Source organism: Salmo trutta, chromosome 24, assembly GCF_901001165.1.
Source record: "Salmo trutta chromosome 24, fSalTru1.1, whole genome shotgun sequence".
NCBI lineage: Eukaryota > Metazoa > Chordata > Actinopteri > Salmoniformes > Salmonidae > Salmo > Salmo trutta.
Window position 1 is genome coordinate 36,869,242 of NC_042980.1, and position 26,101 is coordinate 36,895,342.

General features: G+C 45.1%; 3 protein-coding genes across 3 annotated transcripts in view; 1 reads left to right on the plus strand and 2 right to left on the minus strand.

The window, feature by feature from the left end:
* The window catches only part of LOC115161230 (discoidin, CUB and LCCL domain-containing protein 2), a 31,438-nt gene extending 13,799 nt beyond the window's left edge, over positions 1–17,639 (plus strand). Inside the window, exons 5-13 of the mRNA XM_029712037.1 lie at positions 4,860–4,993; positions 5,080–5,120; positions 5,293–5,633; positions 7,285–7,432; positions 10,889–11,020; positions 11,111–11,204; positions 11,852–11,901; positions 11,969–12,103; positions 15,655–17,639. Coding sequence (XP_029567897.1) covers positions 4,860–4,993; positions 5,080–5,120; positions 5,293–5,633; positions 7,285–7,432; positions 10,889–11,020; positions 11,111–11,204; positions 11,852–11,901; positions 11,969–12,103; positions 15,655–16,058 — 1,479 coding nt within the window. The 3' untranslated portion in view covers positions 16,059–17,639. The remainder of the gene's footprint in view (positions 1–4,859; positions 4,994–5,079; positions 5,121–5,292; positions 5,634–7,284; positions 7,433–10,888; positions 11,021–11,110; positions 11,205–11,851; positions 11,902–11,968; positions 12,104–15,654) is intronic.
* A 314-nt stretch (positions 17,640–17,953) lies between these two features.
* tmem30c (transmembrane protein 30C) lies at positions 17,954–22,965 on the minus strand. The gene is made up of 8 exons (XM_029712038.1): positions 22,874–22,965; positions 22,299–22,511; positions 20,333–20,449; positions 20,087–20,194; positions 19,891–19,981; positions 19,585–19,734; positions 18,829–19,041; positions 17,954–18,447 (listed from the first exon to the last, which is right to left on the minus strand). The coding sequence occupies exons 2-8, from the start codon at positions 22,494–22,496 to the stop codon at positions 18,260–18,262; spliced, it is 1,065 nt and encodes a 354-aa protein (XP_029567898.1). The 5' UTR covers positions 22,497–22,511; positions 22,874–22,965; the 3' UTR covers positions 17,954–18,259.
* Positions 22,966–23,052: 87 nt separating this feature from the next.
* The window catches only part of cmss1 (cms1 ribosomal small subunit homolog), a 78,679-nt gene continuing 75,630 nt past the window's right edge, over positions 23,053–26,101 (minus strand). Inside the window, exons 5-10 of the mRNA XM_029712039.1 lie at positions 25,123–25,182; positions 24,693–24,795; positions 24,520–24,580; positions 24,327–24,414; positions 24,097–24,185; positions 23,053–23,958 (exon numbers count right to left, since the gene is read on the minus strand). Of these exons, the coding sequence (XP_029567899.1) occupies positions 23,875–23,958; positions 24,097–24,185; positions 24,327–24,414; positions 24,520–24,580; positions 24,693–24,795; positions 25,123–25,182 (485 nt within the window). The 3' untranslated portion in view covers positions 23,053–23,874. The remainder of the gene's footprint in view (positions 23,959–24,096; positions 24,186–24,326; positions 24,415–24,519; positions 24,581–24,692; positions 24,796–25,122; positions 25,183–26,101) is intronic.

Genomic DNA, 26,101 nt, shown 5'->3' on the forward strand with positions numbered 1-26,101 from the left:
AAACCAAATTGTATTTGTCACATGCGCCGATTACAACAGGTGTAGACCTTACAGTGAAATGCTTATTTACAAGCCCTTAACCAACAATGCAGTTTTAAGAAAATGCCTAAAAAATGTAACAAATAAAAGTAACAAATAATTAAAGAGCAGCAGTAAAATAACAATTGCGAGGCTATATACAAGGTGTACTGGTACAGAGTCAATCTGCGGGGACACCGGTTAGTCGAGGTAATTGAGATTATATGTACATGTAGATAGTTAGTAAAGTGACTATGCATCGATAATAACAGAGAGTAGTAGTAGTAGCAGCAGCATAGAAGGGGGGAGGTGGGGCAATGCAAATAGTCCAGGAAGCCATTTGATTAAATGTTCAGGAGTCTTATGGCTTGGGGGTAGAAGCTGTTTAGAAGCCTGTTGGACCTATACTTGGCGCTCTGGTACCGCTTGCCGTGCGGGAACAAAGACTTGGGTGGCTGGAGCCTTTGACAATTTTTAGGGCCTTCCTCTGACACCGCCTGGTATAGAGGTCTTGGATGGCAGGAAGCTTGGCCCGGTGATGTACTGGGCCGTACGCACTACCCTCTGTAGTGCCTTGCGGTCAGAGGCTGAGCAGTTGCCATTCCAGGCAGTGATGCAACCCGTCAGGATGCTCTCGATGGTGCAGCTGTAGAACCTTTTGAGGATCTGAGGACCCATACCAAATCTTTTCAGTCTCCTGAGGGGGAATAGGTTTTGTCGTGCCCTCTTCACGACTGTCTTGGTGTGCTTGGACGCCAAGGAACTTGAAGCTCTTAACCTGCTCCGCTACAGCCCCGTCGATGAGAATGGGGGTGTGCTCGGTCCTCCTTTTCCTGTAGCCCTCAATCATCTCCTTTGTCTTGATCACGTTGAGGGAGAGGTTGTTGTCCATGCACCACACGGTCAGGTCTCTGACCTCCTCCCTATAGGCTGTCTCGTCGTTGTTGGTGATCAGGCCTACCACTGTTGTGTCATTGGCAAACTTAATGATGGTGTTGGAGTCGTGCCTGGCTGTGCAGTCATGAGTGAACAGGGAGTACAGGAGGGGACTGAGCACGCACCCCCGAGGGAGGCCCCTGTGTTGAGGATCAGCGTGGCAGATGTGTTGTTACCTACCCTTACCACCTGGGGGTGACCCGTCAGGAAGTCCAGGATCCAGTTGCAGAGGGAGGTGTTTAGTCCCAGGGTCCTTAGCATAGTGATGAGCTTTGAGGGTACTATGGTGTTGAACAATGAGCTGTAGTCAATGAATAGCATTCTCACATAGGTGTTATTTTTATCCAGGTGGGAAAGGGCAGTGTGGAGTGCAATAGAGTGCTTCATCTGTGGATCTTTTGGGGCAGTATGCAAATTGGAGTGGGTCTAGAGTTTCTGGGATAATGGTGTTGATGTGAGCCATGACCAGCCTTTCAAAGCACTTCATGGCTACAGACGTGAGTGCTGCGGGTCGGTAGTCATTTAGGCAGGTTACCTTAGTGTTCTTGGGCACAGGGACTATGGTGGTCTTCTTGAAACATGTTGGTTTTACAGACTCAAACAGGGAGAGGTTGAAAATGTCAGTGAAGACACTTGCCAGTTGGTCAGCCAATGCTCGGAGTACACATCCTGGTAATCCGTCTGGCCCTGCGGCCTTGTGAATGTTGTCCTGTTTAACTTCTATGGGCAAATTCAAAAACAACAAAATGTCATAATTCAACTTTCTCAAACATACAACTATTTACACCATTTTAAAGATACACTTCTCCTTGATGTAACCACATTGTCCGATTTTCAAAAAGGCTTTACAGTGAAAGCAAAACATTAGATTATGTTAGGAGAGTACATATACAAAAATAATAACACAGCCATTTTCCAAGCAATGACGTGTCAATAAAACCCAAAACACAGCTAAATGAAGCACTAACCTTTGACGATCTTCATCAGATGACACTCCTAGGACATTATGTTACACAATACATGTATGTTTTGTTCGATAAAGTTCATATTTATATCCAAAAACAGCATTTTACATTGGCGCGTGATGTTCAGAAAATGTATTCCCACCAAAACGTCCGGTGAATGTGCACATCAATTTACAAAAATACTCATCATAAACGTTGACAAAATATATAACAATTATTTAAAGAATTATAGATTGACTACCCCTGGATGCAACCGCTGTGTCAGATTTTAAAATAGCTTTACGGAGAAAGCACATTTTTCAATATTCTGAGTACATAGCTCAGCCATCACGGCAAGCTATTCAGACACCCGCCAAGTTCGGGGTCACCTAAACTCAGAATTAGTATTAGAAATATTCTCTTACCTTTGCTGATCTTCGTCAGAATGCACTCCCAGGACTGCTACTTCCTCAAGAAATGTTGTTTTTGTTCCAAATAATCCATATTTATGTCCAAATACCTCCGTTTTGTTCGAGCGTACAGATCACTTATCCAAAGGCATAACGCGCGAGCGCGGAACCAGAGACAAAGTCAAAATGTTCCATTACCATACTTAGAAGCATGTCAAACGCTGTTTACAATCAATCTTTATGGTATTTTTAACGTAACATTGCGATAATATTCCAACCGGACAATGGCGTATTCATTCAAGGAGAAAAAGAAGGAACGGCGTGCTCGCGTAACGCCGCATATCCAATCCCTTTGTTGCCAGGCAGACCACTCAGTAACTGAGCTCCTATACTCTGCCCAGTGACAGAAGGCTCAAATCACTTTCTGAAGGCTTTAGACAGCCAATGGAAGCCTTAGGAAGTGCAACGTAACCCCGCGGATACTGTAGTTTCGAAAGGGACTAGAAAGAACTACAATTCTCAGATCCTCCACTTCCTGGTTGACTTTTTCTCAGGTTTTTCTCAGTGTTTTCTATCCAAATCTACTAATAATATGGATATTCTAGTTTCTGGGCCAGAGTAGTAACCTGTTTAAATTGGGTACGTTTTTCATCCGGCTGTGAAAATACTGCCCCCTAGCCCAGACAGGTTAAAGGTCTTACTCACATCGGCTGTGGAGAGAGTGATCACACAGTCATCCGGAACAGCTGATGCTCTTGTGCATGTTTCAGTGTTACTTGCCTCGAAGTGATTTAGCTCGTCTGGTAGGCTTGTGTCACTGGGCTCTCGGCTGTGCTTCCTTTTGTAGTCTGTAATGTTGGGTTGGGTGGGAAAGCCACGGATTCATTTTAGAACGAGTCGTCTAACTTTTTGGACCCATGGAGACCTAGATCACACCTCAAGTCACGGGGGGGTGTCAGTGTACCACACCCAGTCCCTCTATCTTTGCACCTCTCCTTTACTTGGTCACACTCTCTGTCAACTTTCTCAGTCGGAATGTATCTCTCTCTAGTTCTACCCCTTTGGGTTGGTGTGTGATGTGTTGTAATGAGGGAGAGTTTTTGTGTTTATGTGTGTGCGTGTGCATGCATTGTGTGAGTGTGTAAGTGGTCTGTGCTCCGAGTGGCTGGGTGGGGTGGTTTAGTGCAGTGTGTTTGTGTAAGTGGTCTGTGCTCCGAGTGGCTGGGTGGGGTGGTTTAGTGCAGTGTGTTTGTGTAAGTGGTCTGTGCTCCGAGTGGCTGGGTGGGGTGGTTTAGTGCAGTGTGTTTGTGTAAGTGGTCTGTGCTCCGAGTGGCTGGGTGGGGTGGTTTAGTGCAGTGTGTTTGTGTAAGTGGTCTGTGCTCCGAGTGGCTGGGTGGAGGGGTTTAGTGCAGTGTGTTTGTGTAAGTGGTCTGTGCTCCGAGTGGCTGGGTGGGGTGGTTTAGTGCAGTGTGTTTGTGTAAGTGGTCTGTGCTCCGAGTGGCTGGGTGGAGTGGTTTAGTGCAGTGTGTTTGTGTAAGTGGTCTGTGCTCCGAGTGGCTGGGTGGGGTGGTTTAGTGCAGTGTGTTTGTGTAAGTGGTCTGTGCTCCGAGTGGCTGGGTGGGGTGGTTTAGTGCAGTGTGTTTGTGTAAGTGGTCTGTGCTCCGAGTGGCTGGGTGGAGGGGTTTAGTGCAGTGTGTTTGTGTAAGTGGTTTGGTGGGGTGCTGCTTTGGATGTGGTGTATGTTACTGGGATGTTTTAGAGCTGAGAGGGCAAGTGTTCAGTACTTGTGGGTGCCTCAACTATGTGGTTAAAGTCTGTGTGTGTGTGTCTTTATCATCTGACAGTGTGTGTATAAAACCATCCCACTTCACTCACCCAGCTAGCTGGGAACTGGTCTCACTAAGTGTGTGTTCACTAGTTTGCCTGTGTGTGTTTTGCTAATATATGCATGAATGGATCCATTTTATGATGTCAGTAAATTACTGAGTCAGTTACTGGAATGCTAAGGGTTTACTAAAGGGAAATAAGGAAAGAGTTTCAACAATACAACATTTTTCAGTGATTTTAATATAAGATTAATTGACGGAAGGAAGGAAGCATTTCTAAAGAGTTGAAACAGACCTTGGATCAGCGTTCTTTTCTTCATGCAGTGTTCCCCCTGCCAGGAAGTGACATCGTCATGCTGACTTATCTCCTGTTATCTGTGGGGCTGTGGGCTGAGAGCTGTCCTCTGTGATCTATCTCACTAAAACACACTGTCCCTCACTGGGGTATATGGCCTCTCAGCTGACAGTGAAATAATCACAACCACCGACACACTGCTCCCTTCCTCTCTGTCCATCCTTCTCTCTCCTTTCTCTCTACCTCTGTCACTCTCGTATCTACCCCTCATGATCATCTCTCTCTCTCTTCCTGTTCTAACCCCTTCTCTGCAACAGCAGGGATTCAATTGACACAGCAGTCATTTTATGAAGATGGTCATACATCTAAATGTACATTTTCCAAACAGTCATGAATGGATCATAATCATTATCTCCTTCCCCTCCCTCAGTCGTCTCCAGTGTGTCTAGCAGCCATCCATGCAGGTGTGGTGTCTAACTCTGTGGGCGGTCAGATCAGTGTGGTCAACAGTAAGGGCATCCCTCACTACGATGGCTCGCTGGCTAACAATGTCTCCTCCACTGTGTAAGTACTCCTGTCTGTCTGGGAGAATACATCTGCTTTCTCTTCCCTTTCCATCTCTCGCCATCATTATGTCTCTCTCTCTCCAGTGGTCCCTTGTCCAACAGCCTCTTCACTTTCAAGACAAGTGGTGAGTTCAATCAGCTACAATATACGAAAACAGACCATGATACCAGAACCACCATAGCCACATGCTTATGTGTCTGTTTCAACTACACCTGCCACCACAATCACTTCTACAATATCCAAAACAGCCATGTGTCCTCCCACTTTAATACAGACTCACAGTTTCTCTCTCTCAGGTTGCTATGGGACACTAGGTCTAGAGTCGGGTGTTGTTAGGGACTCCCAGCTCTTTGCTTCCTCGGTGTGGGAATGGAGTGACGTGATTGGCGAACCCAGCGAGTGGGGCCCAACTGGGGCCCGCCTAAATGGGGCGGGGCTTCCCTGGGCGTCGGCTCACAGCGACCAGCAGCAGTGGCTACAGGTGGATCTGAAGAAGGAGAAGAGGATCACAGGCATCACCACTACAGGCTCCTCCCTCCTGGAGTACCAGTTCTATGTGTCAGCCTATCGGGTCCTCTACAGCAATGACGGACAGCACTGGAACATCTATCGGGAGGCAGATGCTACCAAGGACAAGGTGATGAAAATGTCCCTCATCAATAACCTTAAAGGTCCTGAATAGTCATTTTGAAAAGTACTTTTTCCCCTCATGGCTAACTACCAGGGCGGGGAGCTTATATTCATGAGCTGGCCTTGACTGACAGCTCTTTGCAACGCCTATGTCAAGCAACTTGGATGCAGTGTTGCAAACAAATCATCTCAAGCTAGTTTAGTGATACACAAAGCAACTCAAACAACATTGAAATTGCATCAATGATGTAATTTTTATTCTCTTTTGATGCGGTTCACAGCAGCACTGACAGATGTGTTGACAACTGGGTGGGAGTTTTGAAGGACCCTCCCCCCCCCCCTTTTGTTCCATGCTGACTGAAGACCAAGCTAGCCAGTGACTAGCTAACACCAGACACAGATGAAGACCTAGCTAGCCAGTAACTAGCTAACACCAGACACAGATGAAGACCTAGCTAGCCAGTAACTAGCTAACACCAGACACAGATGAAGACCTAGCTAGCCAGTAACTAGCTAACACCAGACACAGATGAAGACCTAGCTAGCCAGTAACTAGCTAACACCAGACACAGATGAAGACCTAGGTAGACAGTAACTAGCTAACACCAGACACAGATGAAGACCTAGGTAGACAGTAACTAGCTAACACCAGACAGATGAAGACCTAGCTAACCAGTAACTAGCTAAAACCAGACAGATGGAGACCTAGCTAGCCAGTAACTATACCAGACACAGATGAAGACCTAGCTAGCCAGTAACTAGCTAACACCAGACACAGATGAAGACCTAGCTAGCCAGTAACTAGCTAACACCAGATGAAGACCTAGCTAGCCAGTAACTAGCTAACACCAGACACAGATGAAAGGGGAAACATTTAAGTATTTTAGCACCAGTAGAGTAGCTATCTAGCTATATAAACCACGCCCCTCTGCAAACACCTTCTCCAATGTTGGTTACAAGGCTGTACTTATTTAAATTAGGTTAGAGAATATCATGTTACCTTTGCTGTATTAAAATGAGAGTTTAAGGTGTCCCCTTAATCATTAATCCAAGTGTTGACATGGGGGAGAGGACCAGTAACTTTGATCAAACTTTATCATTGTAGAAGCAAGTAATTTTTCATACTTTGGTCATCATACTTTGATCCTTTTTCCTTCAAATATCATCAAATTTCATGGAAAACATGATTTTGGCTGTTCGTGACCTTTAAGGAGAGAGAAAGCCTCTTTAGACAAAAATACGGGAGTGCAAGATGGAGTCGTTTGTTTCTATGGCATCAGTAATTGATTGTGGTTGTTTATGGCAGGAAACATGAGAGCTGACTGTGGTTGTTAAGTGCTGTGGTCAGTCAGACTCAGTCAGGACAGCAGCTCATTAAAGATGGATGGAGATTTGAGTGCTTGTGCTAGTCAGGCTCTGTAATCAGGGCTTTTTATCCTTATACTAGTGAAAATCTGTTTTACAAGAGACTTGTCCCATGAAGGCAGCAATCAAACATTTGTTATACACCATACATAAAATGTACAATACAGTAGACCTATTGGCCGTAGGCACAAGCAAGATAACATGAGATATAATTTGGAAACAGCTTCAGTGTAGTATATTATTAGGAACCCCATTAGCTATTGCTACAGAAGTCTGTTTCTGTTTCCTGATAGATTTTTAAAGGGAACACCAATTATCTCCAGGAGGTGCGCAATAACTTCATCCCACCAATCGAGGCGCGGTATGTGAGGATAAGCCCCACCCAGTGGCACCAGCGAATTGCCCTCAGGTTTGAGCTGCTCGGATGCCAGTTCCATCAAGGTAACCAAACCAGCCAATCACATGCAGTTTTGACTTTGTAGCCAATCAGTGAATTTCAATAATTTTATCATTTTGTGTCACTAACCACGTTTCCATCCAGTTTTTATGCGAGTAAGGTCATACCGTATGAAAAAATTCACAGGAGCTGTGATGGGAGCAGGACGTTTTGGTACAATTTTATAAATGTCAACAGTTCATTTGTTCATTCGACATGGTGGGATATTTTTGTGTTGGTAAAATTAATTATGTGAGAAATTGTAAGGTTGTGTATTTATTTTATTAGTCAACCTTGTGTTCTGTTTCGTTGTGTTCTTGAACGTAGCCCTGTTTCTTTGTGTTCTTGACTTCATTTTTGTTCATTGTTTTCACCTGTGATAGTTTCTCACCTGTTCTCATCAGCTCTTTATTTAGTTCCGTTCATTCTTTTGTCTTTGTGAGGTATTGTTCGTTTTGACTCTACTAAGCCTTTTTCTAGCTCGTTTGTGAGAACCAGTTATAGCCTTCAGTCCTAGTTTTGATTCACCTGCCTGTTTGCCTGCCTGTGTATGACCATTGCCTGCCTGTGACCATGATTCCTGCCTTTTGCAAAGGCGCAATAAACACCTGCCGCGCTCTGCACGTGAATCTACACCTTTTTCTCCCTGAGTATTCATTACCGAAATGGTGGTGGAAATGCCTTGATGTGCAAATATTGATATAATAATCATATTGAAGTAAACTTGAAGTCACGCGATGACATGGTGTGTGGTCCTCCCACCTAGACTCAGGAAACCATGCAGTTTATTAGGCTACAGATGAAATAACTCATGATGAACTTCACAGGGTGGTGATCTTGATGCTCTTTTCCAATAAATATCTAGGGTCTGATTCTGGTGACATGATGATCGAAGCTTGACTGCTGTTTGACAAATACGAATATTCTTGCTCTTATCCATAATAATCGAATCATGTAGACTAGCCTACCCTCACAGCATACCCACACTGTATCTGTTGGCTAGAGTGCATGTGCCAAGACCAGAGTAGGTACATTTTGTTATTTAACGCAACAGTCTAACTCTCGGTAGAGTTGAAAATGCGATGGAAACACATCGAACTTTACATTTTTAATCAGTACATGTAAACTGAAGTGTGTGCACTACATCATCACTCACTGATTTTTATCTGCAACAAGTCAGTTTGGTGGAAACACCACTGGTGGGAAAATGTGCATATTTTCTTTTCGAATATTCGCATAAATCTGTCGCCAATAGCGGAGAGGTGCATAAAGATGGCAGCCCCCATGTACTTACCACAAATACCTTGTTTGCTAAGTTCGCCGTATTGTACATTGCTCTTCGTTAATGTTTCTTAAATCGTCATTAGCACAGTATACAGTGCATTGAACCATGTTAACAGTGCATTGAACCATGTTGCGCGCTGTAGTTTAAAACTCTGTGGATAGTGCTAAAACAATGTCATATCTGAATTCCGACATCTTTATGCACCTTCGTCATTGGATGGCAACCTAGCTATTGGAGTTGAGGGATCCTATTGAGGCCAATGTGGATGCTATCTTTACAAAGTGAAATAAGAGCCTGTTCTTCCTGAGGAAACTGTTTCAGGGTGGATAGGACGCTGATGACTATCTTTTACAGATAATATATACTGCTCAAAATAATAAAGGGAACACTTAAACAACACATCCTAGATCTGAATGAAAGAAATAATCTTATTAAATACTTTTTTCTTTACATAGTTGAATGTGCTGACAACAAAATCACACAAAAATAATCAATGGAAATCCAATTTATCAACCCATGGAGGTCTGGATTTGGAGTCACACTCAAAATTAAAGTGGAAAACCACACTACAGGCTGATCCAACTTTGATGTAATGTCCTTAAAACAACTCAAAATGAGGCTCAGCAGTGTGTGTGGCCTCCACGTGCCTGTATGACCTCCCTACAACGCCTGGGCATGCTCCTGATGAGGTGGCGGATGGTCTCCTGAGGGATCTCCTCCCAGACCTGGACTAAAGCATCCGCCAACTCCTGGACAGTCTGTGGTGCAACGTGGCGTTGGTGGATGGAGCGAGACATGATGTCCCAGATGTGCTCAATTGGATTCAGGTCTGGGGAACGGGCGGGCCAGTCCATAGCATCAATGCCTTCCTCTTGCAGGAACTGCTGACACTCCTGCCACACGAGGTCTAGCATGGTCTTGCATTAGGAGGAACCCAGGGCCAACCGCACCAGCATATGGTCTCACAAGGGGTCTGAGGATCTCATCTCGGTACCTAATGGCAGTCAGGCTACCTCTCGCGAGCACATGGAGGGCTGTGCGGCCCCCCAAAGAAATGCCACCCCACACCATGACTGACCCACCGACAAACCGGTCATGCTGGAGGATGTTGCAGGCAGCAGAACGTTCTCCACGGCGTCTCCAGACTCTGTCACGTCTGTCACGCGCTCAGTGTGAACCTGCTTTCATCTGTGAAGAGCACAGGGCGCCAGTGGCGAATTTGCCAATCTTGGTGTTCTCTGGCAAATGCCAAACGTCCTGCACGGTGTTGGGCTGTAAGCACAACCCCCACCTGTGGACGTCGGCCCTCATACCACCCTCATGGAGTCTGTTTCTGACCGTTTGAGCAGACACATGCACATTTGTGGCCTGCTGGAGGTCATTTTGCAGGGCTCTGGCAGTGCTCCTCCTGCTCCTCCTTGCACAAAGGCGGAGGTAGCGGTCCTGCTGCTGGGTTGTTGCCCCCTACGGCCTCCTCCACGTCTCCTGATGTAATGGCCTGTCTCCTGGTAGCGCCTCCATGCTCTGGACATTACGCTGACAGACACAGCAAACCTTCTTGCCACAGCTCGCATTGATGTGCCATCCTGGATGAGCTGCACTACCTGAGCCACTTGTGTGGGTTGTAGACTCCGTCTCATGCTACCACTAGAGTGAAAGCACCGCCAGCATTCAAAAGTGACCAAAACATCAGCCAGGAAGCATAGGAACTGAGAAGTGGTCTGTGGTCCCCACCTGCAGAACCACTCCTTTATTGGGGGTGTCTTGCTAATTGCCTATAATTTCCACCTGTTGTCTATTCCATTTGCACAACAGCATGTGAAATGTATTGTCAATCAGTGTTGCTTCCTAAGTGGACAGTTTGATTTCACAGAAGTGAGATTGACTTGGAGTTACATTGTGTTGTTTAAGTGTTCCCTTTATTTTTTTGAGCAGTGTATATATAATCCATTTGAACATTCAATATGATCTGCTGTTTTGGCAATATAAACTTAAAGCGTAAGAACAGGCTGGGTAACATTGTTAAACTAAGTAGCAGGATCATTGGTAGGAACTTATATTTATTGTCATGTGTTCATTGTATTTTACTACGTGCTGCAAAATGAAAAACAAAGATTAGTCTACTCTATTGGAGTCATGTGATCCTAACTGTTCTGTCTCTTCTTCCATTGGACAGCGAGGCCCCGGACATACCACCCCCCTCGGCCTCCCCCTCGCTCAGTGGCCACAGACACCCCCCCAATGTACGGCCGGACCACCCACACCCCTGACATCAGAAACACCACCATGCCTCCATGCACCATCAACGGTGAGCGAGAGGAGAGAGGGAAAAGAGTCTGTGTCTAGTTGATGTGTTGTTGATTGTGGTTGGTTCACACTGGTCGTGTTGTGGTCGTAGACGTGGCGTTGGCAACGGTGTTGGTGCCGGTGTTGGTCATGATTCTGACCGCCCTCATCTTGACCATGGTCTGTGCCTGGCACTGGAAGAACAGGTGAGGATGAACCATAACTAGTAACAACTAAACAGATATCCACTCAGTAGCTCCCAACAAACTAGAACACTTACGTTCTGACTAGGCCGGGCATGCGCGTGCACCATTATGTTGATTTTGTCCATCCACACTAGACACGATCAGGACACGCAGGTTGATTTGTGAAAACAAACTTTGAACCAACTATATTAATTTGAGGTCAGGTCAAACACATGCTGTTGCTAGCTAATTTGTCCTGTGATATAAACATTTGGGTTGTTATTTTTCCTGAAATGCACAAAGTCTTTTTTTCTGGGTCTTTGTATAATTTTGATTCACACAATTGTGTGTTCTCTACTCCAACAATTAATCCACAGATAAAAGGGGAAGCCTAGTTAGTTTCTAGTAATCCCTCCTCCTTCAGTCTTCTTCTGTGGACTTTATATGGTTGTTGGCAACCAACTTTAAGGTGCATTATCATCACCAACTGGACTGGATTGTGGACCTCAGTTCATCTTTCAATCACCCACGTGGGTATATGCTCCTAAAAACCAATGAGGAGATGGGAGAGGCGAGACTTTCAGCGCGTTAACAATGTACATTTATTTTGCAATGCTAGCGGTGTGGTCAGTATGTTACATTTCTTTCTGTTTTGTCTTTCTCCTCAGGAAGAATAGTTCAGAGGGAGCTTATGACCTGTCTCACTGGGACCGTACAGGTAAACACAACGCTCTCAGTATGTGTGTGTGTGTTTAGATGTTTATTGCGTGTGTGTCTCTGTCCAGACTGGTGGAAGAGTATGAAGCAGTTCCTGCCGTCCAAGATGGCGGAGGGGGAGGAGTCAGTCCGCTACAGCAGCAGTGAGGTGGGCCGGCTCAGAGTGAGAGGGAACACCCCCAGACTACGGGCCGAACCCGCAGGTACACACACAGGCCTTGTCCCAAATGTCTTGCCTACTACTTACTAAAAAGACATAAGCTGTGTTCGAATACTCATACTAAACACACTAACCATACTATTTGTGACGTAAATTGAGTCTATAGTATGCTTATTAGTCATAGTATGGATATAGTTAGTATGCCAACAGTACCTGGATGTCATACTACCTACGAGGTATACAAGCAGTGGACACGATTGCCATGCTTTTAGGGCCCCATAATGCAATTCTTCAGAAAATGGCCCTGGCTTCACAACGTTTTCAGATTTTAAGAAAATATGCAGCCGAAGTCCGACAAGAGCGGATACAAATTCATTGCTTGAACTAATTATGGCAAATGTTGAGCAATGTAATAAAGTTATGACTTTTCAAATAAGTTACGCTACACGTTATGTTGGCTGACAATTTGTTGGCTACGCTACCATTACGAACCACATATCACGACAGCAGTAGATACCTAGATACCTAATGTTAGTTGGCTACTAATACATCAAACTTGCCAGTATATTAACTATATGCTATCCAGCTAACTACCCAATGTTTGACTTTATTGTTCACGTCATTCTTAGCGAAGTGGTATAGTCATTGTGCGTTCAATGGACATACATTTGCTCTGGCTCTCTACTCCGATTTCAGAGACTCTTGTCTGAGAGCAGAATAACTGATTAATTTACAAACGCTCAACACCAGTTGAATATGACCGGTGTCAGTAAACGTTGGCAAAAAAGCCTAATTAAAATTGTTGCCAGCAGCACAGTTACAGTTACCAACACTCTGGATAACATGAAAACTGCCTAATCAGCTCTGCCAGGGCGAGTAATATGGTCAGAGTGAGGTATTCTCTCATTATGTGTCTGGAAGTAGCTATCCAGTTAGCGTGTGTGCTTGACTGCCGTTGTGATGGTCAGAACGCTCGGATCAACCCTGCTCCTCGGTCAGAACGCTCGGATCAACCCTGCTCCTCGGTCAGAACGCTCGGATCAACCCTGCTCCTCGGTCAGAACGCTCGGATCAACCCTGCTCCTCGGTCAGAACGCTCGGATCAACCCTGCTCCTCGGTCAGAACGCTCGGATCAACCCTGCTCCTCGGTCAGAACGCTCGGATCAACCCTGCTCCTCGGTCAGAACGCTCGGATCAACCCTGCTCCTCGGTCAGAACGCTCGGATCAACCCTGCTCCTCGGTCTGGACGCTCGGATCAACCCTGCTCCTCGGTCAGAACGCTCGGATCAACCCTGCTCTTCGGTCAGAACGCTCGGATCAACCCTGCTCCTCGGTCAGAACGCTCGGATCAACCCTGCTCCTCGGTCTGAACGCTCGGATCAACCCTGCTCCTCGGTCAGAACGCTCGGATCAACCCTGCTCCTCGGTCAGAACGCTCGGATCAACCCTGCTCCTCGGTCTGAACGCTCGGATCAACCCTGCTCCTCGGTCTGAACGCTCGGATCAACCCTGCTCATTTACATTTACATTTAAGTCATTTAGCAGACGCTCTTATCCAGAGCGACTTACAAATTGGTACATTCACCTTATGATATCCAGTGGAACAACCACTTTACAATAGTACATCTAAATCTTTTAGGGGGGGGGGGGGGGTTGTTAGAAGGATTACTTTGTCCTATCCCAGGTATTCCTTAAAGAGGTGGGGTTTCAGGTGTCTCCGGAAGGTGGTGATTGACTCCGCTGTCCTGGCGTCGTGAGGGAGCTTGTTCCACCATAGGGGTGCCGGAGCAGCGAACAGTTTTGACTGGGCTGAGCGGGAACTGTGCTTCCTCAGAGGTAGGGGGGCCAGCAGGCCAGAGGTGGATGAGCGCAGTGCCCTCGTTTGGGTGTAGGGACTGATCAGAGCCTGAAGGTACGGAGGTGCCGTTCCCCTCACGGCTCCGTAGGCAAGCACCATGGTCTTGTATCGGATGCGAGCTTCAACTGGAAGCCAGTGGAGAGAGCGGAGGAGCGGGGTGACGTGAGAGAACTTGGGAAGGTTGAACACCAGACGGGCTGCGGCGTTCTGGATGAGTTGTAGGGGTTTAATGGCACAGGCAGGGAGCCCAGCCAACAGCGAGTTGCAGTAATCCAGACGGGAGATGACAAGTGCCTGGATTAGGACCTGCGCCGCTTCCTGTGTGAGGCAGGGTCGTACTCTGCGAATGTTGTAGAGCATGAACCTACAGGATCGGGTCACCGCCTTGATGTTAGTGGAGAACGACAGGGTGTTGTCCAGGGTCACGCCAAGGTTCTTAGCACTCTGGGAGGAGGACACAATGGAGTTGTCAACCGTGATGCTCCTCGGTCTGAACGCTCGGATCAACCCTGCTCCTCGGTCTGGACGCTCGGATCAACCCTGCTCCTCGGTCAGAACGCTCGGATCAACCCTGCTCCTCGGTCAGAACGCTCGGATCAACCCTGCTCCTCGGTCAGAACGCTCGGATCAACCCTGCTCCTCGGTCAGAACGCTCGGATCAACCCTGCTCCTCGGTCAGAACGCTCGGATCAACCCTGCTCCTCGGTCAGAACGCTCGGATCAACCCTGCTCCTCGGTCAGAACGCTCGGATCAACCCTGCTCCTCGGTCTGGACGCTCGGATCAACCCTGCTCCTCGGATCAACCCTGCTCCTCGGTCAGAACGCTCGGATCAACCCTGCTCCTCGGTCTGAACGCTCGGATCAACCCTGCTCCTCGGTCTGAACGCTCGGATCAACCCTGCTCCTCGGTCTGAACGCTCGGATCAACCCTACTCCTCGGTCTGGGCGCTCGGATCAACCCTACTCCTCGGTCAGAGCGTCCACTGTACTCTCTGAACACTCCAAGAGAGAAACTTTGAATTTACGAACTGATAATCTGACAACGCTGTGAATTTACGAACGCTCAGAGCGCACTCTGGGACTCCAGATTGAATTTACGAACACACCCGAAGTCATAAAATGTTGAGATAGTAATTTGTTATGCTAACAAGCTAGCAATAGCATCAACTTCCGGTAGACAGGCGTACCTCTAGTATGCTCAACTGAAATGATACCGTTAGTTTACAGTATACTAAAATGTTCTAATAGTATATAATATGTAATATATACTCATTAAGTATGTTGTAGACAGTATGTTAGTATGGGTATCAAACACCGCTATACTGTGTAATAATTGTACTATATACTACTACTTAGAACATTCTGTTTATGAAAAAGGAACGCAGTAAACAACATATCAACATACTAGGCTCCTGAGAATGTGTAATCTAATGCACAATTGTGTTGATTTGGGTACAGAACGTCCCCTTGTCATCTTATCAGCTGTTGTCAGACACATGAGTCTGGAAAGACTATTCTCTTCCTCAAAAGTCCACACTGAATTCTCCTAGAAGAAAATCCAAAATTAGTATAACATCCTGGCATTTAAAGCATCCTTGAAATGTCATACTATAAACCTTTCTATTTTTGAATACTTAAAATTAATACCATTTAGATCGCAGTTATGGTTATTCAGACACGGCCACACAGTGTGAATTGTATGTTGAACACACCCTCTCCATCTTTTCCATTAGAGTATGCCCAGCCCCTGGTCAGCGGTGTCGTGACATCACTAGGTCAGAGGTCAACTTTCAAGCCAGAGGAAGGTTCTGACCCCGGCTACACGGACCCTAACCGCTACGACGCTCCCATGGCAACAGACATCTACCATGCCTACGCTGAACCCCTGCCCGCCTCCGGTGCAGAGTATGCCACGCCCATTATGATTGACATTGCAAACCACCTATCAGGAAGCTCCACACTGAACCAGCCAACCACAGTCTCCAGCTTCATGGGCCGTGGCCCTGCCTCCCTTCTCACGCGAACAGACAGCGGGCAATCAATGTATGACACGCCCAAGAGTACAGGACAGGCAACACCCACTAAGGATTTAGCCTACCAGGTGCCTCAGAGCAGCTCTCAGAAGCCAGTGGGGTAGAGCTGAAGAGGTGGAGTGAGTACTTTGACAAGGCCATAACCATAAACCACACCCCCCATTGACAGAGGGGGATGATGGAGAGAGGGAGGGTGAATTAAACTGTAAAGAACATTACCTTCAAGTTAGATGTCTGTATGTGAGTGTCTACCTGTACGTGCATGGCCGGAGAGTGCTAGCATAGTACCATACCAGTCCTATCACTGAAACCATAAAGATGAATGTCTACATGAGAGCGAGAGAATGGAAAGAGAGGAGAGCTCACTACTGTTTCAGCCAGGCTAAGTCCCCTCTGTGTGTCTCTTAATTTGATGTTTTGTCAAACTGAGTGTGTATATATATATATGTGAAACAATTCTCCAAACAATAGGTTCTCTGAAGTGGTTGCCTTCTATAGCAAGTCAATGTTTCTACCACTGAAGTGTTCTCTGCATAAAGGCCAAAGATCTCCTGTCTAAAGAGGAGCTTCCTCAGTTTACTACGGTACGCTTTGATTGGAGGCTTGTACTATTTCAGCTTTCAGTTAGTTCACAAAATCAGACCTGTGAAAATGTTTGAGTTTAACCAATCACCTTATACATAAAGCTAGAGTGAAATCCATGCCAAAAACCTGTTGAAGTTTCTGAAAAATTATTTTTTATTTATAATTCCTGCTGAAAATGACTCACAAAAAAAACACTATGGAAAGCGGTGACGAATCAGCTTCAAATAATTATGGTTGTACTGTTTTCATGGTTACTGTTGTCATGGTCACCTTGCCTCACGTGACAGTCAAAAAGGACCTCTGCATAATGTTTAGGTGCCATTTGTATTTGCCTGATTGGATTCACACACTGCCAGACTAGGACCAGTTACTTGAAGAGGAAGAATCTGCCCTCATGGTGATCCTAGAGGAGCTGTCCAACAGAAGGGCTGTCTCTACAATATGTCAGTGAGACTAAACATTGCCTTGTGTTTTATTATTATGCATAATTTATCATCACCGTCTGTAAATTCCCAGAGAATCCAGAGGTTATAGGACTTCTGTGTGCTAGAGGAAGATGATCCACTCCAGCCAAACTCACACTGGAGTAGTCTAGGTTACATTATCACTAGTGACCAATCGGCATGCAGAAGTTAATATTTACAGAAACAACAAAGACGGTACGGCAAGATAACATTATCACTAGGGACCAATCAGCATTGCAGAAGTTAATATTTACAGAAACGCCTCATTCTAGTATGTGTGTCTGAATTGCTGTCTCTATTTCTTAGAGATTGACTGTCTCCACGTATGTAATGGCTTTCATTAGTATCTTTGCGAGTAGATGTCTGTGTATGGCTGTCCTAAAGAGAGTATCTGTGTGCGGCTAGCTACGTCTGTCCCTACGAGTGTACTGCATCTGTGTTTGATTAGTCATGTTTGTAGTCAGTGGAGCACATTAGTCCGGTCAATCCCTGTCCTGAACACTGAACCTGGACCAGTTGAACTTTAGGTTAAAGGTTAGGGCTTCAGTAGGTAAGGCTGGCCGTAGGTCAGTGTGTTTCTGTCTTCACAGATTGTACAAGGAGAAATAAAGCCTTTTTAAAAAACTTTTACACATTTATACGGTCTACAGTGAATAAAATAAAACGTCAATGATTGTCATATTTCACATCTTAAAGGGATTCTCTGGTACTTTTGTATACTTTTTAGCGAGTAGTTCTGAAAGTAGTACTCACGAGCCAAAGGTGGTCCCCAAAAATTGCATACTGCTGTCACACATCGAGCGTGAGACTGAAGCTCATTGGTTGAACTCAAATTGCTAGAGGGCTGGAACACGTAGGGAAAATTGCGCAGCACAGTTTCTAGAAAAACAGTGGCTAATTGAGGTAAAACTCAGATTATTAATTTATGAACTACACATTGACACACCCAGTGGGAGGTTTAAAAAATACTTAGTAGTCACCAAAGTATGTTTTTAATGCATATTCAAGCACAGACAAATTATCACTGAAAACAATTTCCTATGGTTTCCCAGCTCGTTTCATTCTAACAGCACTACTGCCACCACATGGTCATGTAGGGAAATTAAACCAAGTACAAGCATTCATGATGATCAAAAGCCGAAAACACAAACCCCCATCTCTAATCTAGAACTACATACATATTGACCATTTTAATAATCACATTCACTGAATCTACAGTATTATGAATTCCATATGTCTCTTCGTCACCTTTTCCATCACTCCTCCATATTCCGTCCGGTCTTACCAAACTTCCACCAGACGGCGGTGAGGATGACAGCGAGGAGCAGGATGAGACAGCCTGTGACCAGGTAGGCTATGGGCAGGAAGTTGTTCTGACCCCCAAACCAGCTGACTGTGGACAGGACCACTTCCTTTCTGCCCTGGAAGTACTCCACTGGGAAGTCTGGCGAGGGGGCAGAGGTCAAGGATAAACAGCCACATAAGGTGAACACAAACCTTTCATCTAAACAGAGGATTTAAATAGTCAGTAGGCTTTAATGGGTTACCATCATTTTTATTACATAGATAAAGGATATAGCTGTTGGTGTTTTTGTGCTTAATGTGCTGTGACTTTCCAAATAAACAAATCCAATATTCCAAGCCACAACTTACGGTTTCACTACAATCCAAAGAGAAACTAGCTACATTAACCCCAATCCACCTAAGGGTTGGAAATAGGAACATGCTGTTGGAAAATACAGTAAAAAAAATATAGTTTTGATTCAATTGACTCAAATCTCAACGTGATCTCCCTGGTAACAGTAATATGCATAACCAAGGATACTGTAGGAGATAAGGACGCTGTAGTTTCCAGCCGGCAGCCCCTCGGTGAAGGGTTCTATGGCTCGGTTCAGGACACCGTAGAGCTTCTTGAAGTTGGGGAAGGCAGCCTCTCTCATCCACACGATCAGGTCCTCGTTGATGAAGCCGTTGTTGTTTTTGTCCCGGGGGTCGAGGTCATACACTGGCTTCTGCCAGTACAGAGGCTGGCCCGTGCCTGACAACACACAGACAACGGTTACATCTAGAGTCCAGACAATGTTTTAACAACAGCTAGACAACATTGAGGCATGATTTGGAAAAGGTTTTGACAACAGTCATACAACATTTGGAAAGGCAAGAGAGAGCAGCGATAGAAATGTCTATTTAATAATAATGATGGCCATGAACACACTGTGTGGGTGTGTTGTGACGCTGAACACAATGGGTTATGGACACACTGTGTGGGTGTATTGTGATGCTGAACACACTTTGTGGGTGCGTTGTGACACTGAACACGCCGTGAACACACTTTGTGGGTGTATTGTGATGCTGAACACACTTTGTGGGTGCGTTGTGACACTGAACACGCCGTGAACACACTTTGTGGGTGTATTGTGATGCTGAACACACTGTGTGGGTGTGTTGTGACGCTGAACATGCTGTGAACCCACTGTGTGGGTGTGTTGTGACGCTGAACATGCTGTGAACACACTGTGTGGGTGTGTTGTGACGCTGAACATGCTGTGAACACACTGTGTGGGTGTATTGTGAGACACACCTTCAAAAACCTGTGCTAACGTTAGGGTCTTGTTCTCCACCTGTGGGTTGCGGAACTTGACGTTCTTGTCGGTGTACCAGGTGATGCCCTTCCTGAACAGAGGAACCACCCGACTGCTCGCTGCTGAGTGGTACACCAGAGTGAAGGAGTCTGGGATAAACACAAACAAAACTCATCAAGAAATCAAATCAGTCAGTTAATCAAAAGCAGGTATTTCATGTCAGGGAGAGATTTGATCATATCACTGGATATTAATGCAGTCACATTATTAGCAGAGACTGATATTGCTGAGTAATGGTGTAATACCGTTGAACATGCTGTTGGCTACAGCCCCACAAGGGGCAATAGGGAGTCCGTTCTTATCCTTTATGAAGGGCTCGCAATAGGAGCTTGGGTTCTGTAGATACAGACAGGAAGAATTTGATGTTGTAAAAGCTCAGAATGAACCAGGAAATGAAGAGGATGAAGACAAAGAATAGATTGATAGATAAACAGTAGCTACCTTGAGGTTTTTATTTCTCCCAATCATCTGTCCATCATCCCTGGAGTCCATGTATTGCCGGAGGTTCTGGTGGAAGTTGATCAGGCCGTAATAGAAGAACACATCTCCCTGGGACAGGAAACACATCATCACTGTCCGTCTTACTTGGATTTGGTTTCCAACATGTTTAACACTGACACATACAGTACATTAGCTTGTGGTTTTGTCGAAGTGTACAGACCAAGACAAACACACATACTCACACACCTTGAACGTGTTCTCGATGTTAAACACCACAGTGCAGTTGCAGCTCTGGTTCGCATTGGCACGGTCTTTACGCATCTCAAAACACTTATCACATGACCCTGCGTGTGTGTAGTCTACCTGTAGAGGGAGGGAAGGAGATATAGCAGGAGGAAGAGAAATATATACAGTGCATTTGGAAAGTATTCAGACCCCTTTACTTTTTCCACATTTTGTTACGTTACAGCCTTATTCTAAAATGGATGAAATAAAATATTTTCCTCATCAAATCTACACACAATACCCCATAATGACAAAGCGATTTTTTTGCACATTTATTGAAAATAAAAAACAGAAATAATTTTTTACATAAGTATTCAGACCTTTTGCTATGAGACTCGAAATTGACCTCAGGTACATCCTGTTTCCATTGATCATCCTTGAGATGTTTCTACAACTTGATTGGAGTCCACCTGTGGTAAATTCAATTGATTGGACATGATTTGGAAAGGCACACAACCTGTCTATATAAGGTCCCACAGTTGACAGTGCATGTCAGAGAAAAAAACAAGCCATGAGGTCGAAGGAATTGTTCGCAGAGCTCAAGGGAAGGGTACCAAAACATGTCTGTAGTATTGAAGTTCCCCAAGAACACAGTGGCCTCCATCATTCTTAAATGGAAGAAGTTTGGAACCACCAAGACACTTCCTAGAGCTGGCCGCCCGGCCAAACTGAGCAATTGGGGCAGAAGGGCCTTGGTCAGGGAGGTGACCAAGAACCTGATTGTCACTCTGACCGAGTTCCAGAGTTCCTCTGTGGAGATTGGATAACCTTCCAGAAAGACAACCATCTCTGCAGCACTCTACCAATCAGGCCATTATGGTAGAGTGGCCAGACGGAAGCCACTCCTCAGTAAAAGTTTGCCAAATGGCACATAAAGGACTCTAAAACCATGAGAAACAATATTCTCTGGTCTGATGAAACCAAAATTGAACTCTTTTGCCTGAATGCGAAGTGTCACACTGGGAGGAAACAAGACACCATCCCTACGGTGAAGCATGGTGGTGGCAGCATCATGCTGTGGGGATTTTTTTCAGCGGCAGGGACTGTAAAACTAGTCAGGATCGAGGGAAAGATTAACGGAGCAAAGTACAGAGAGATCCTGATGAAAACCAGCTCCAGAGTGCTCAGGACCTCAGACTGGGGGCGAAGGTTCACCTTCCAACAGGACAACGACCCTAAGCATACAGCCAAGACAACGCAGGAGTGGCTTCGGGACAAGTCTCTGAATGTCCTTGAATGGTCTAGCCAGAGACATGACTTGAACACGATCGAACGTCCCTGAAGAGACCTGAAAATAGCTGTGCAGCGATGCTCCCCATCCAACTTGACAGATTTTGAGGGGATCTGCAGAGAAGAATGGAAGAAACTGTGGAAATATAGGTGTGCCAAGTGTCATACCAAAAAGACTCTAGGCTGTAATCGCTGCCAAAGGTGCTTCAACAAAGGGTCTGAATACTTATGTAAATGTGATATTTCACTTTTTTTTAATAGGGTAGTATGTAGATTGAGAGAGAAAAAAAAAAATGTAATCCTATTTTCGAACAGGGCTGTAACGTAACAAAATGTGTAAAAAGTCAAGGGATCTGAATACTTTCCGAATGCACTGTGTAGCCAACACATTAAAATCTATATGAATCTTAGAATGTTTGTTTCCCACAGCCATTTATTATACTGTAGCTTCACTTCTTCAAAGAATACCCTGGAAGTCCTCTCTCTTTCTACCTCTCCCTCTATCAGAATACCCTGAACCTTTCTACCTCTCCCTCTATCAGAATACCCTGAAACTAGTCTCTTTCTACCTCTATCTTGTGTTCATGGTTAGATGATAAGCTATGCGCTCTGGAGGGTGTTACCTGCTCCACTTCAAGTGATTGTGTGTGTGTATATCGGTAGAATAAAATATATATTATCCGAAAGGATCGCTTACCTTCAGTTCATGTGTATTCTGCACGGTGACAAGTAGCCACACTCCCAGCAGCACACACACAGTAGCCATACCGTAGAAGAAAGGCAGGACGGTTTGAGCTGTGAGCATGGGGGACCAGGCAGGCAGTCTCTGCTGTTTGAAAGCAGAGTTATCAGGCCTCCGGGCCAGGGGCCCAGCGTTGGCCTTCGCCTTGCCCATGACAGAGAGCTCTGGCTGGGGAAGGGTGATGAGACCGGGAAAGTCAGACAACCAGAAAACAAGCAAGGAACAGGAGTCTTCCCTCTCTTCTCTTCCGGTCTTCTTTAACGCAGTCTTATCAACATTTCTCTCCCTCGCTCCCCTGCCTGCCAAGAGACTTTTCCCAGCAGGCTTAGGGCTAGGTTGGGGAAGACCTTTGAGACAGGCTGTTACTCATTAACCAGAATCCTCTGCTCTGCTCTACTTCCTCTTTTATTTTTCTACTGTTCTTCGCTCACTCTTTCCCTAGCGATTCAGTCCTACATACATACAAACTGATGTATTACAGCCTATCATCCAAGTACTAAAATATCTCTGGTTTATTTTCCCGACAGTACCTTATGATCCGTTATTTCTTCCTCACTGAACTAGTTGCCGTTGTCTGTTCCAGCCTCCTTGTTGTAGAACACACTTACACACAGGATGTTATGACAAACCAGACTACCTACTGGGCGAAACAACTCATGACATCACAGTGGGAGGGGCTTCCCGCTGGTGTGAACAAACAAGAGTCTGGTTCCATTCAGAATGTCTTTATTCAAACCATCACACAGAGGGCTGTGTCACACAGAGGGCTGTTATTGTTGAACTACAACACTGTATAAACCATATCAGACATTTTACATGGTCACTTAAAATAGAACAAGAACACAGCGTCACAGAGAGAGGGTAAACACAGGATAGGGTAGATGGTTGAAATGTCCAGCAGTCTCTGTTATGGAGACAGGATTGGTTTGACGGGCCCTAATTAACTTGTTGCATGTGAGTGTTTGTGCGCGCGTGTGAACAAGTGCATGATGAGAAGAGGTCCAGTCTGACTTGGTTGGGTGTGTGTTTGTATGTCAGTATATAGCAGAGTATGGCACTAGGTGTGTGTTTGTATCCCAGTATATGGCATCAGCTATCTGAGCAGCTCACCGATCGCTGCAGCTGTACACAGCCCATCTGTAAATAGCACATCCAATCTACCTACCTCATCCCCATATTGTTTTTATTTACTTTTTTCCACACCAGTATTTCTATTTGCTCATCATCATCTGCACATCTCTAACTCCAGTGTTAATTTGCTAAATTTTAATTACTCTGCTACTATGGCCTATTTATTGCCTTACCTCCTCACGCCATTTGCACACACTGTATATACACACTGTGTAGATTTTTTTATTGTTATTGACTATACGTTTGTTTATGTGTAACTCCGTGTTGTTTGTGTCGCACTGCTTTGCTTTATCTTGGCCAGGTCGCAGTTGTAAATTATAACTTGTTTTCAACTGGCCTACCTGGTTAAATAAAAAAAATAATACAAAAATGGCAGATTATGGCACCAGGTGTGTTTGTATCAGAACAGTCCCACTTTGACTTTTCCTTCCCTACAACCTTTCAAGATCCCCATATCCAGCAGCTTCAGCAAGTCACCTTTGACCTGGAAGTGAAAAAGAGGGCTGTGTTATTAAGAAACTCCATATAGTCTGGCAGAAAGCCCATGAACTACTAGAGTACATTTTCCATGCTGTGTAAAGTGTGACTGTTACTGGTCCAGCAGGGGGCGTTGTAGTCTCACCTCAGGAATGTCCACCATCCTGCGAAGCTTCTGGTCCCTCCAGTTCCAGTCCAGAACCAGGAAACGCAGGGGAGGCAGGGTCAGACCCTCTGGAAAAGGTCAGAGGTCAGATAGGGGTCAAATGGGGTTAAATCCCAGAAGGGGAGTGAATTAGTGCACACCTCCAGTTGAAGTTTAGGGGATCAGAATAAAGTCACAGTAAGTTAAGCCACACTAAGGACAAGCTATACCTTTCTCAATGAGGGCGCTCAGTCTCCCTGGCGTCCCCACCCCGATGTGTGTCACCCCCGTCTGTAGGAGCTTCACCTGCTCCTCTACCTGGGGACAGACAGACAGTACGGTCACACTTGGCTTTACTCTTAGAATGGCTCATCTGTACACATTAATATTCATAGGAATCTATTGTACAGTAGGGTCTGTTACCTTGATGTGCTTTGCAAACAGCTTCAGCACTTTGGCCTCTCCCTTGAAGGTGGTTAACTGTCTGGTGAAGATGTAAAAACAAGGGAGCATTATATTGAGCTGAGAAGTGCCATAATGTATACACAATAAAAGATGATAAATGGTAAAAGAGGGAGATGTGCGTTGTCACTCACTTGATGAGCTCGATGACTCTTAGTGCGGCGCTACAGACGATGAGCAGAACCACAGAACTCTTCTCTGTGTGCTGCTTCTGGACCTTAGCCCATTTGGGACAAACTGAGCGAAAAGAGAAAGGGAAAAATATATATTGTGATACAAGGGACGGATGTCAATAGTCTAAAGTGGCTTCCTCTCCTAATTTTCTCTATTACAGCAGTGCAGATGAGGGAGAGGCGATTAGGAGTGGAAGCTAACATCAGACTATTGAGTTAATACCCAAGGACACATCTAGGAACATGACAGAAGACTTAGAGCACATATGGGACAGCAGTCCTATTAGTGTAACATTAAGGTTAAAAAGGAGTAATGTATTGGTGAGAGGTATGTAATGTACATGTAAATGTTATGTATTTAGGTATGTAAGGTGTGATGGTTTGAACTCACTTTCTTTCAGGTAGGAGGAGAGGCTGTGTGTGAGGTCATTACTCCTCACGAAGCAGGAATCTGGGAGTGACCAATCAGAGAAGAAAGTCACATTAGGAAATTCAGAGAAAGTGAGTGAGTAAGAGTGAGAGAGAAAGAATGCGAGACAGAGAGACTAAAGGCGTCAGCATGCTTCAGTTCGGCTGGCACCTATCCAAACACAGCTAGGCAAACCGAACGAGTGTGCTCGCATACTCCCATAAAAGGACAGCTTCAAAAACAAGAAAAAAACCATCAAGAGTACTGTTTGTCCACTTAGAGACATCGTAGCCAGTATACACTTCCTCAATAGTCAGAATGAATCTACGATAACTCAAGAAATCTGTCACTCATTTTGACGTTTTGCCGAGGATATCTTAATCACACAATTTTATATCGAACGAAGCGGTTTAGTGCAGTATTTCTTAAAACCTCTACAAGATCCCCCCCCCCCCCTCCCCGCAGGACGGTTGAGCAAACGTGTGCTAATGTGATTAGCATGACGTTGTAAGTAACAAGAACATTTCCCAGGACATAGACAGGTCTTATACGGGGAAGCTAATTATCCATCGTTTCTGACATTCCTGGGAGTGTGTAAACTTCAATTTTGTATTACCATATTATTGTTGTATGTTCTCTATAGTTATGTACTTGAAAATGTATCAGTTGACCAATTCGGCACATTTGGGCAGACTTGATACAACATTTTGAACAGTAACACAATGGTTCATTGGATCAGTCTAAAACTTTGCACATACACTGCTGCCATCTAGTGTCCAAAATCTAAATTGTGCCTACACCCCTAAGATTACATAACAAAGATGAAAAAAACATGTTTTTCTTTGTATTATCTTTTACCAGATATGTGTTATATTCTCCTAAATTAATTTCCCATTTCCACAAACTTCAAAGTGTTTCCTTTCAAATGGGATCAAGAATATGCATATCCTTGCTTCAGGTC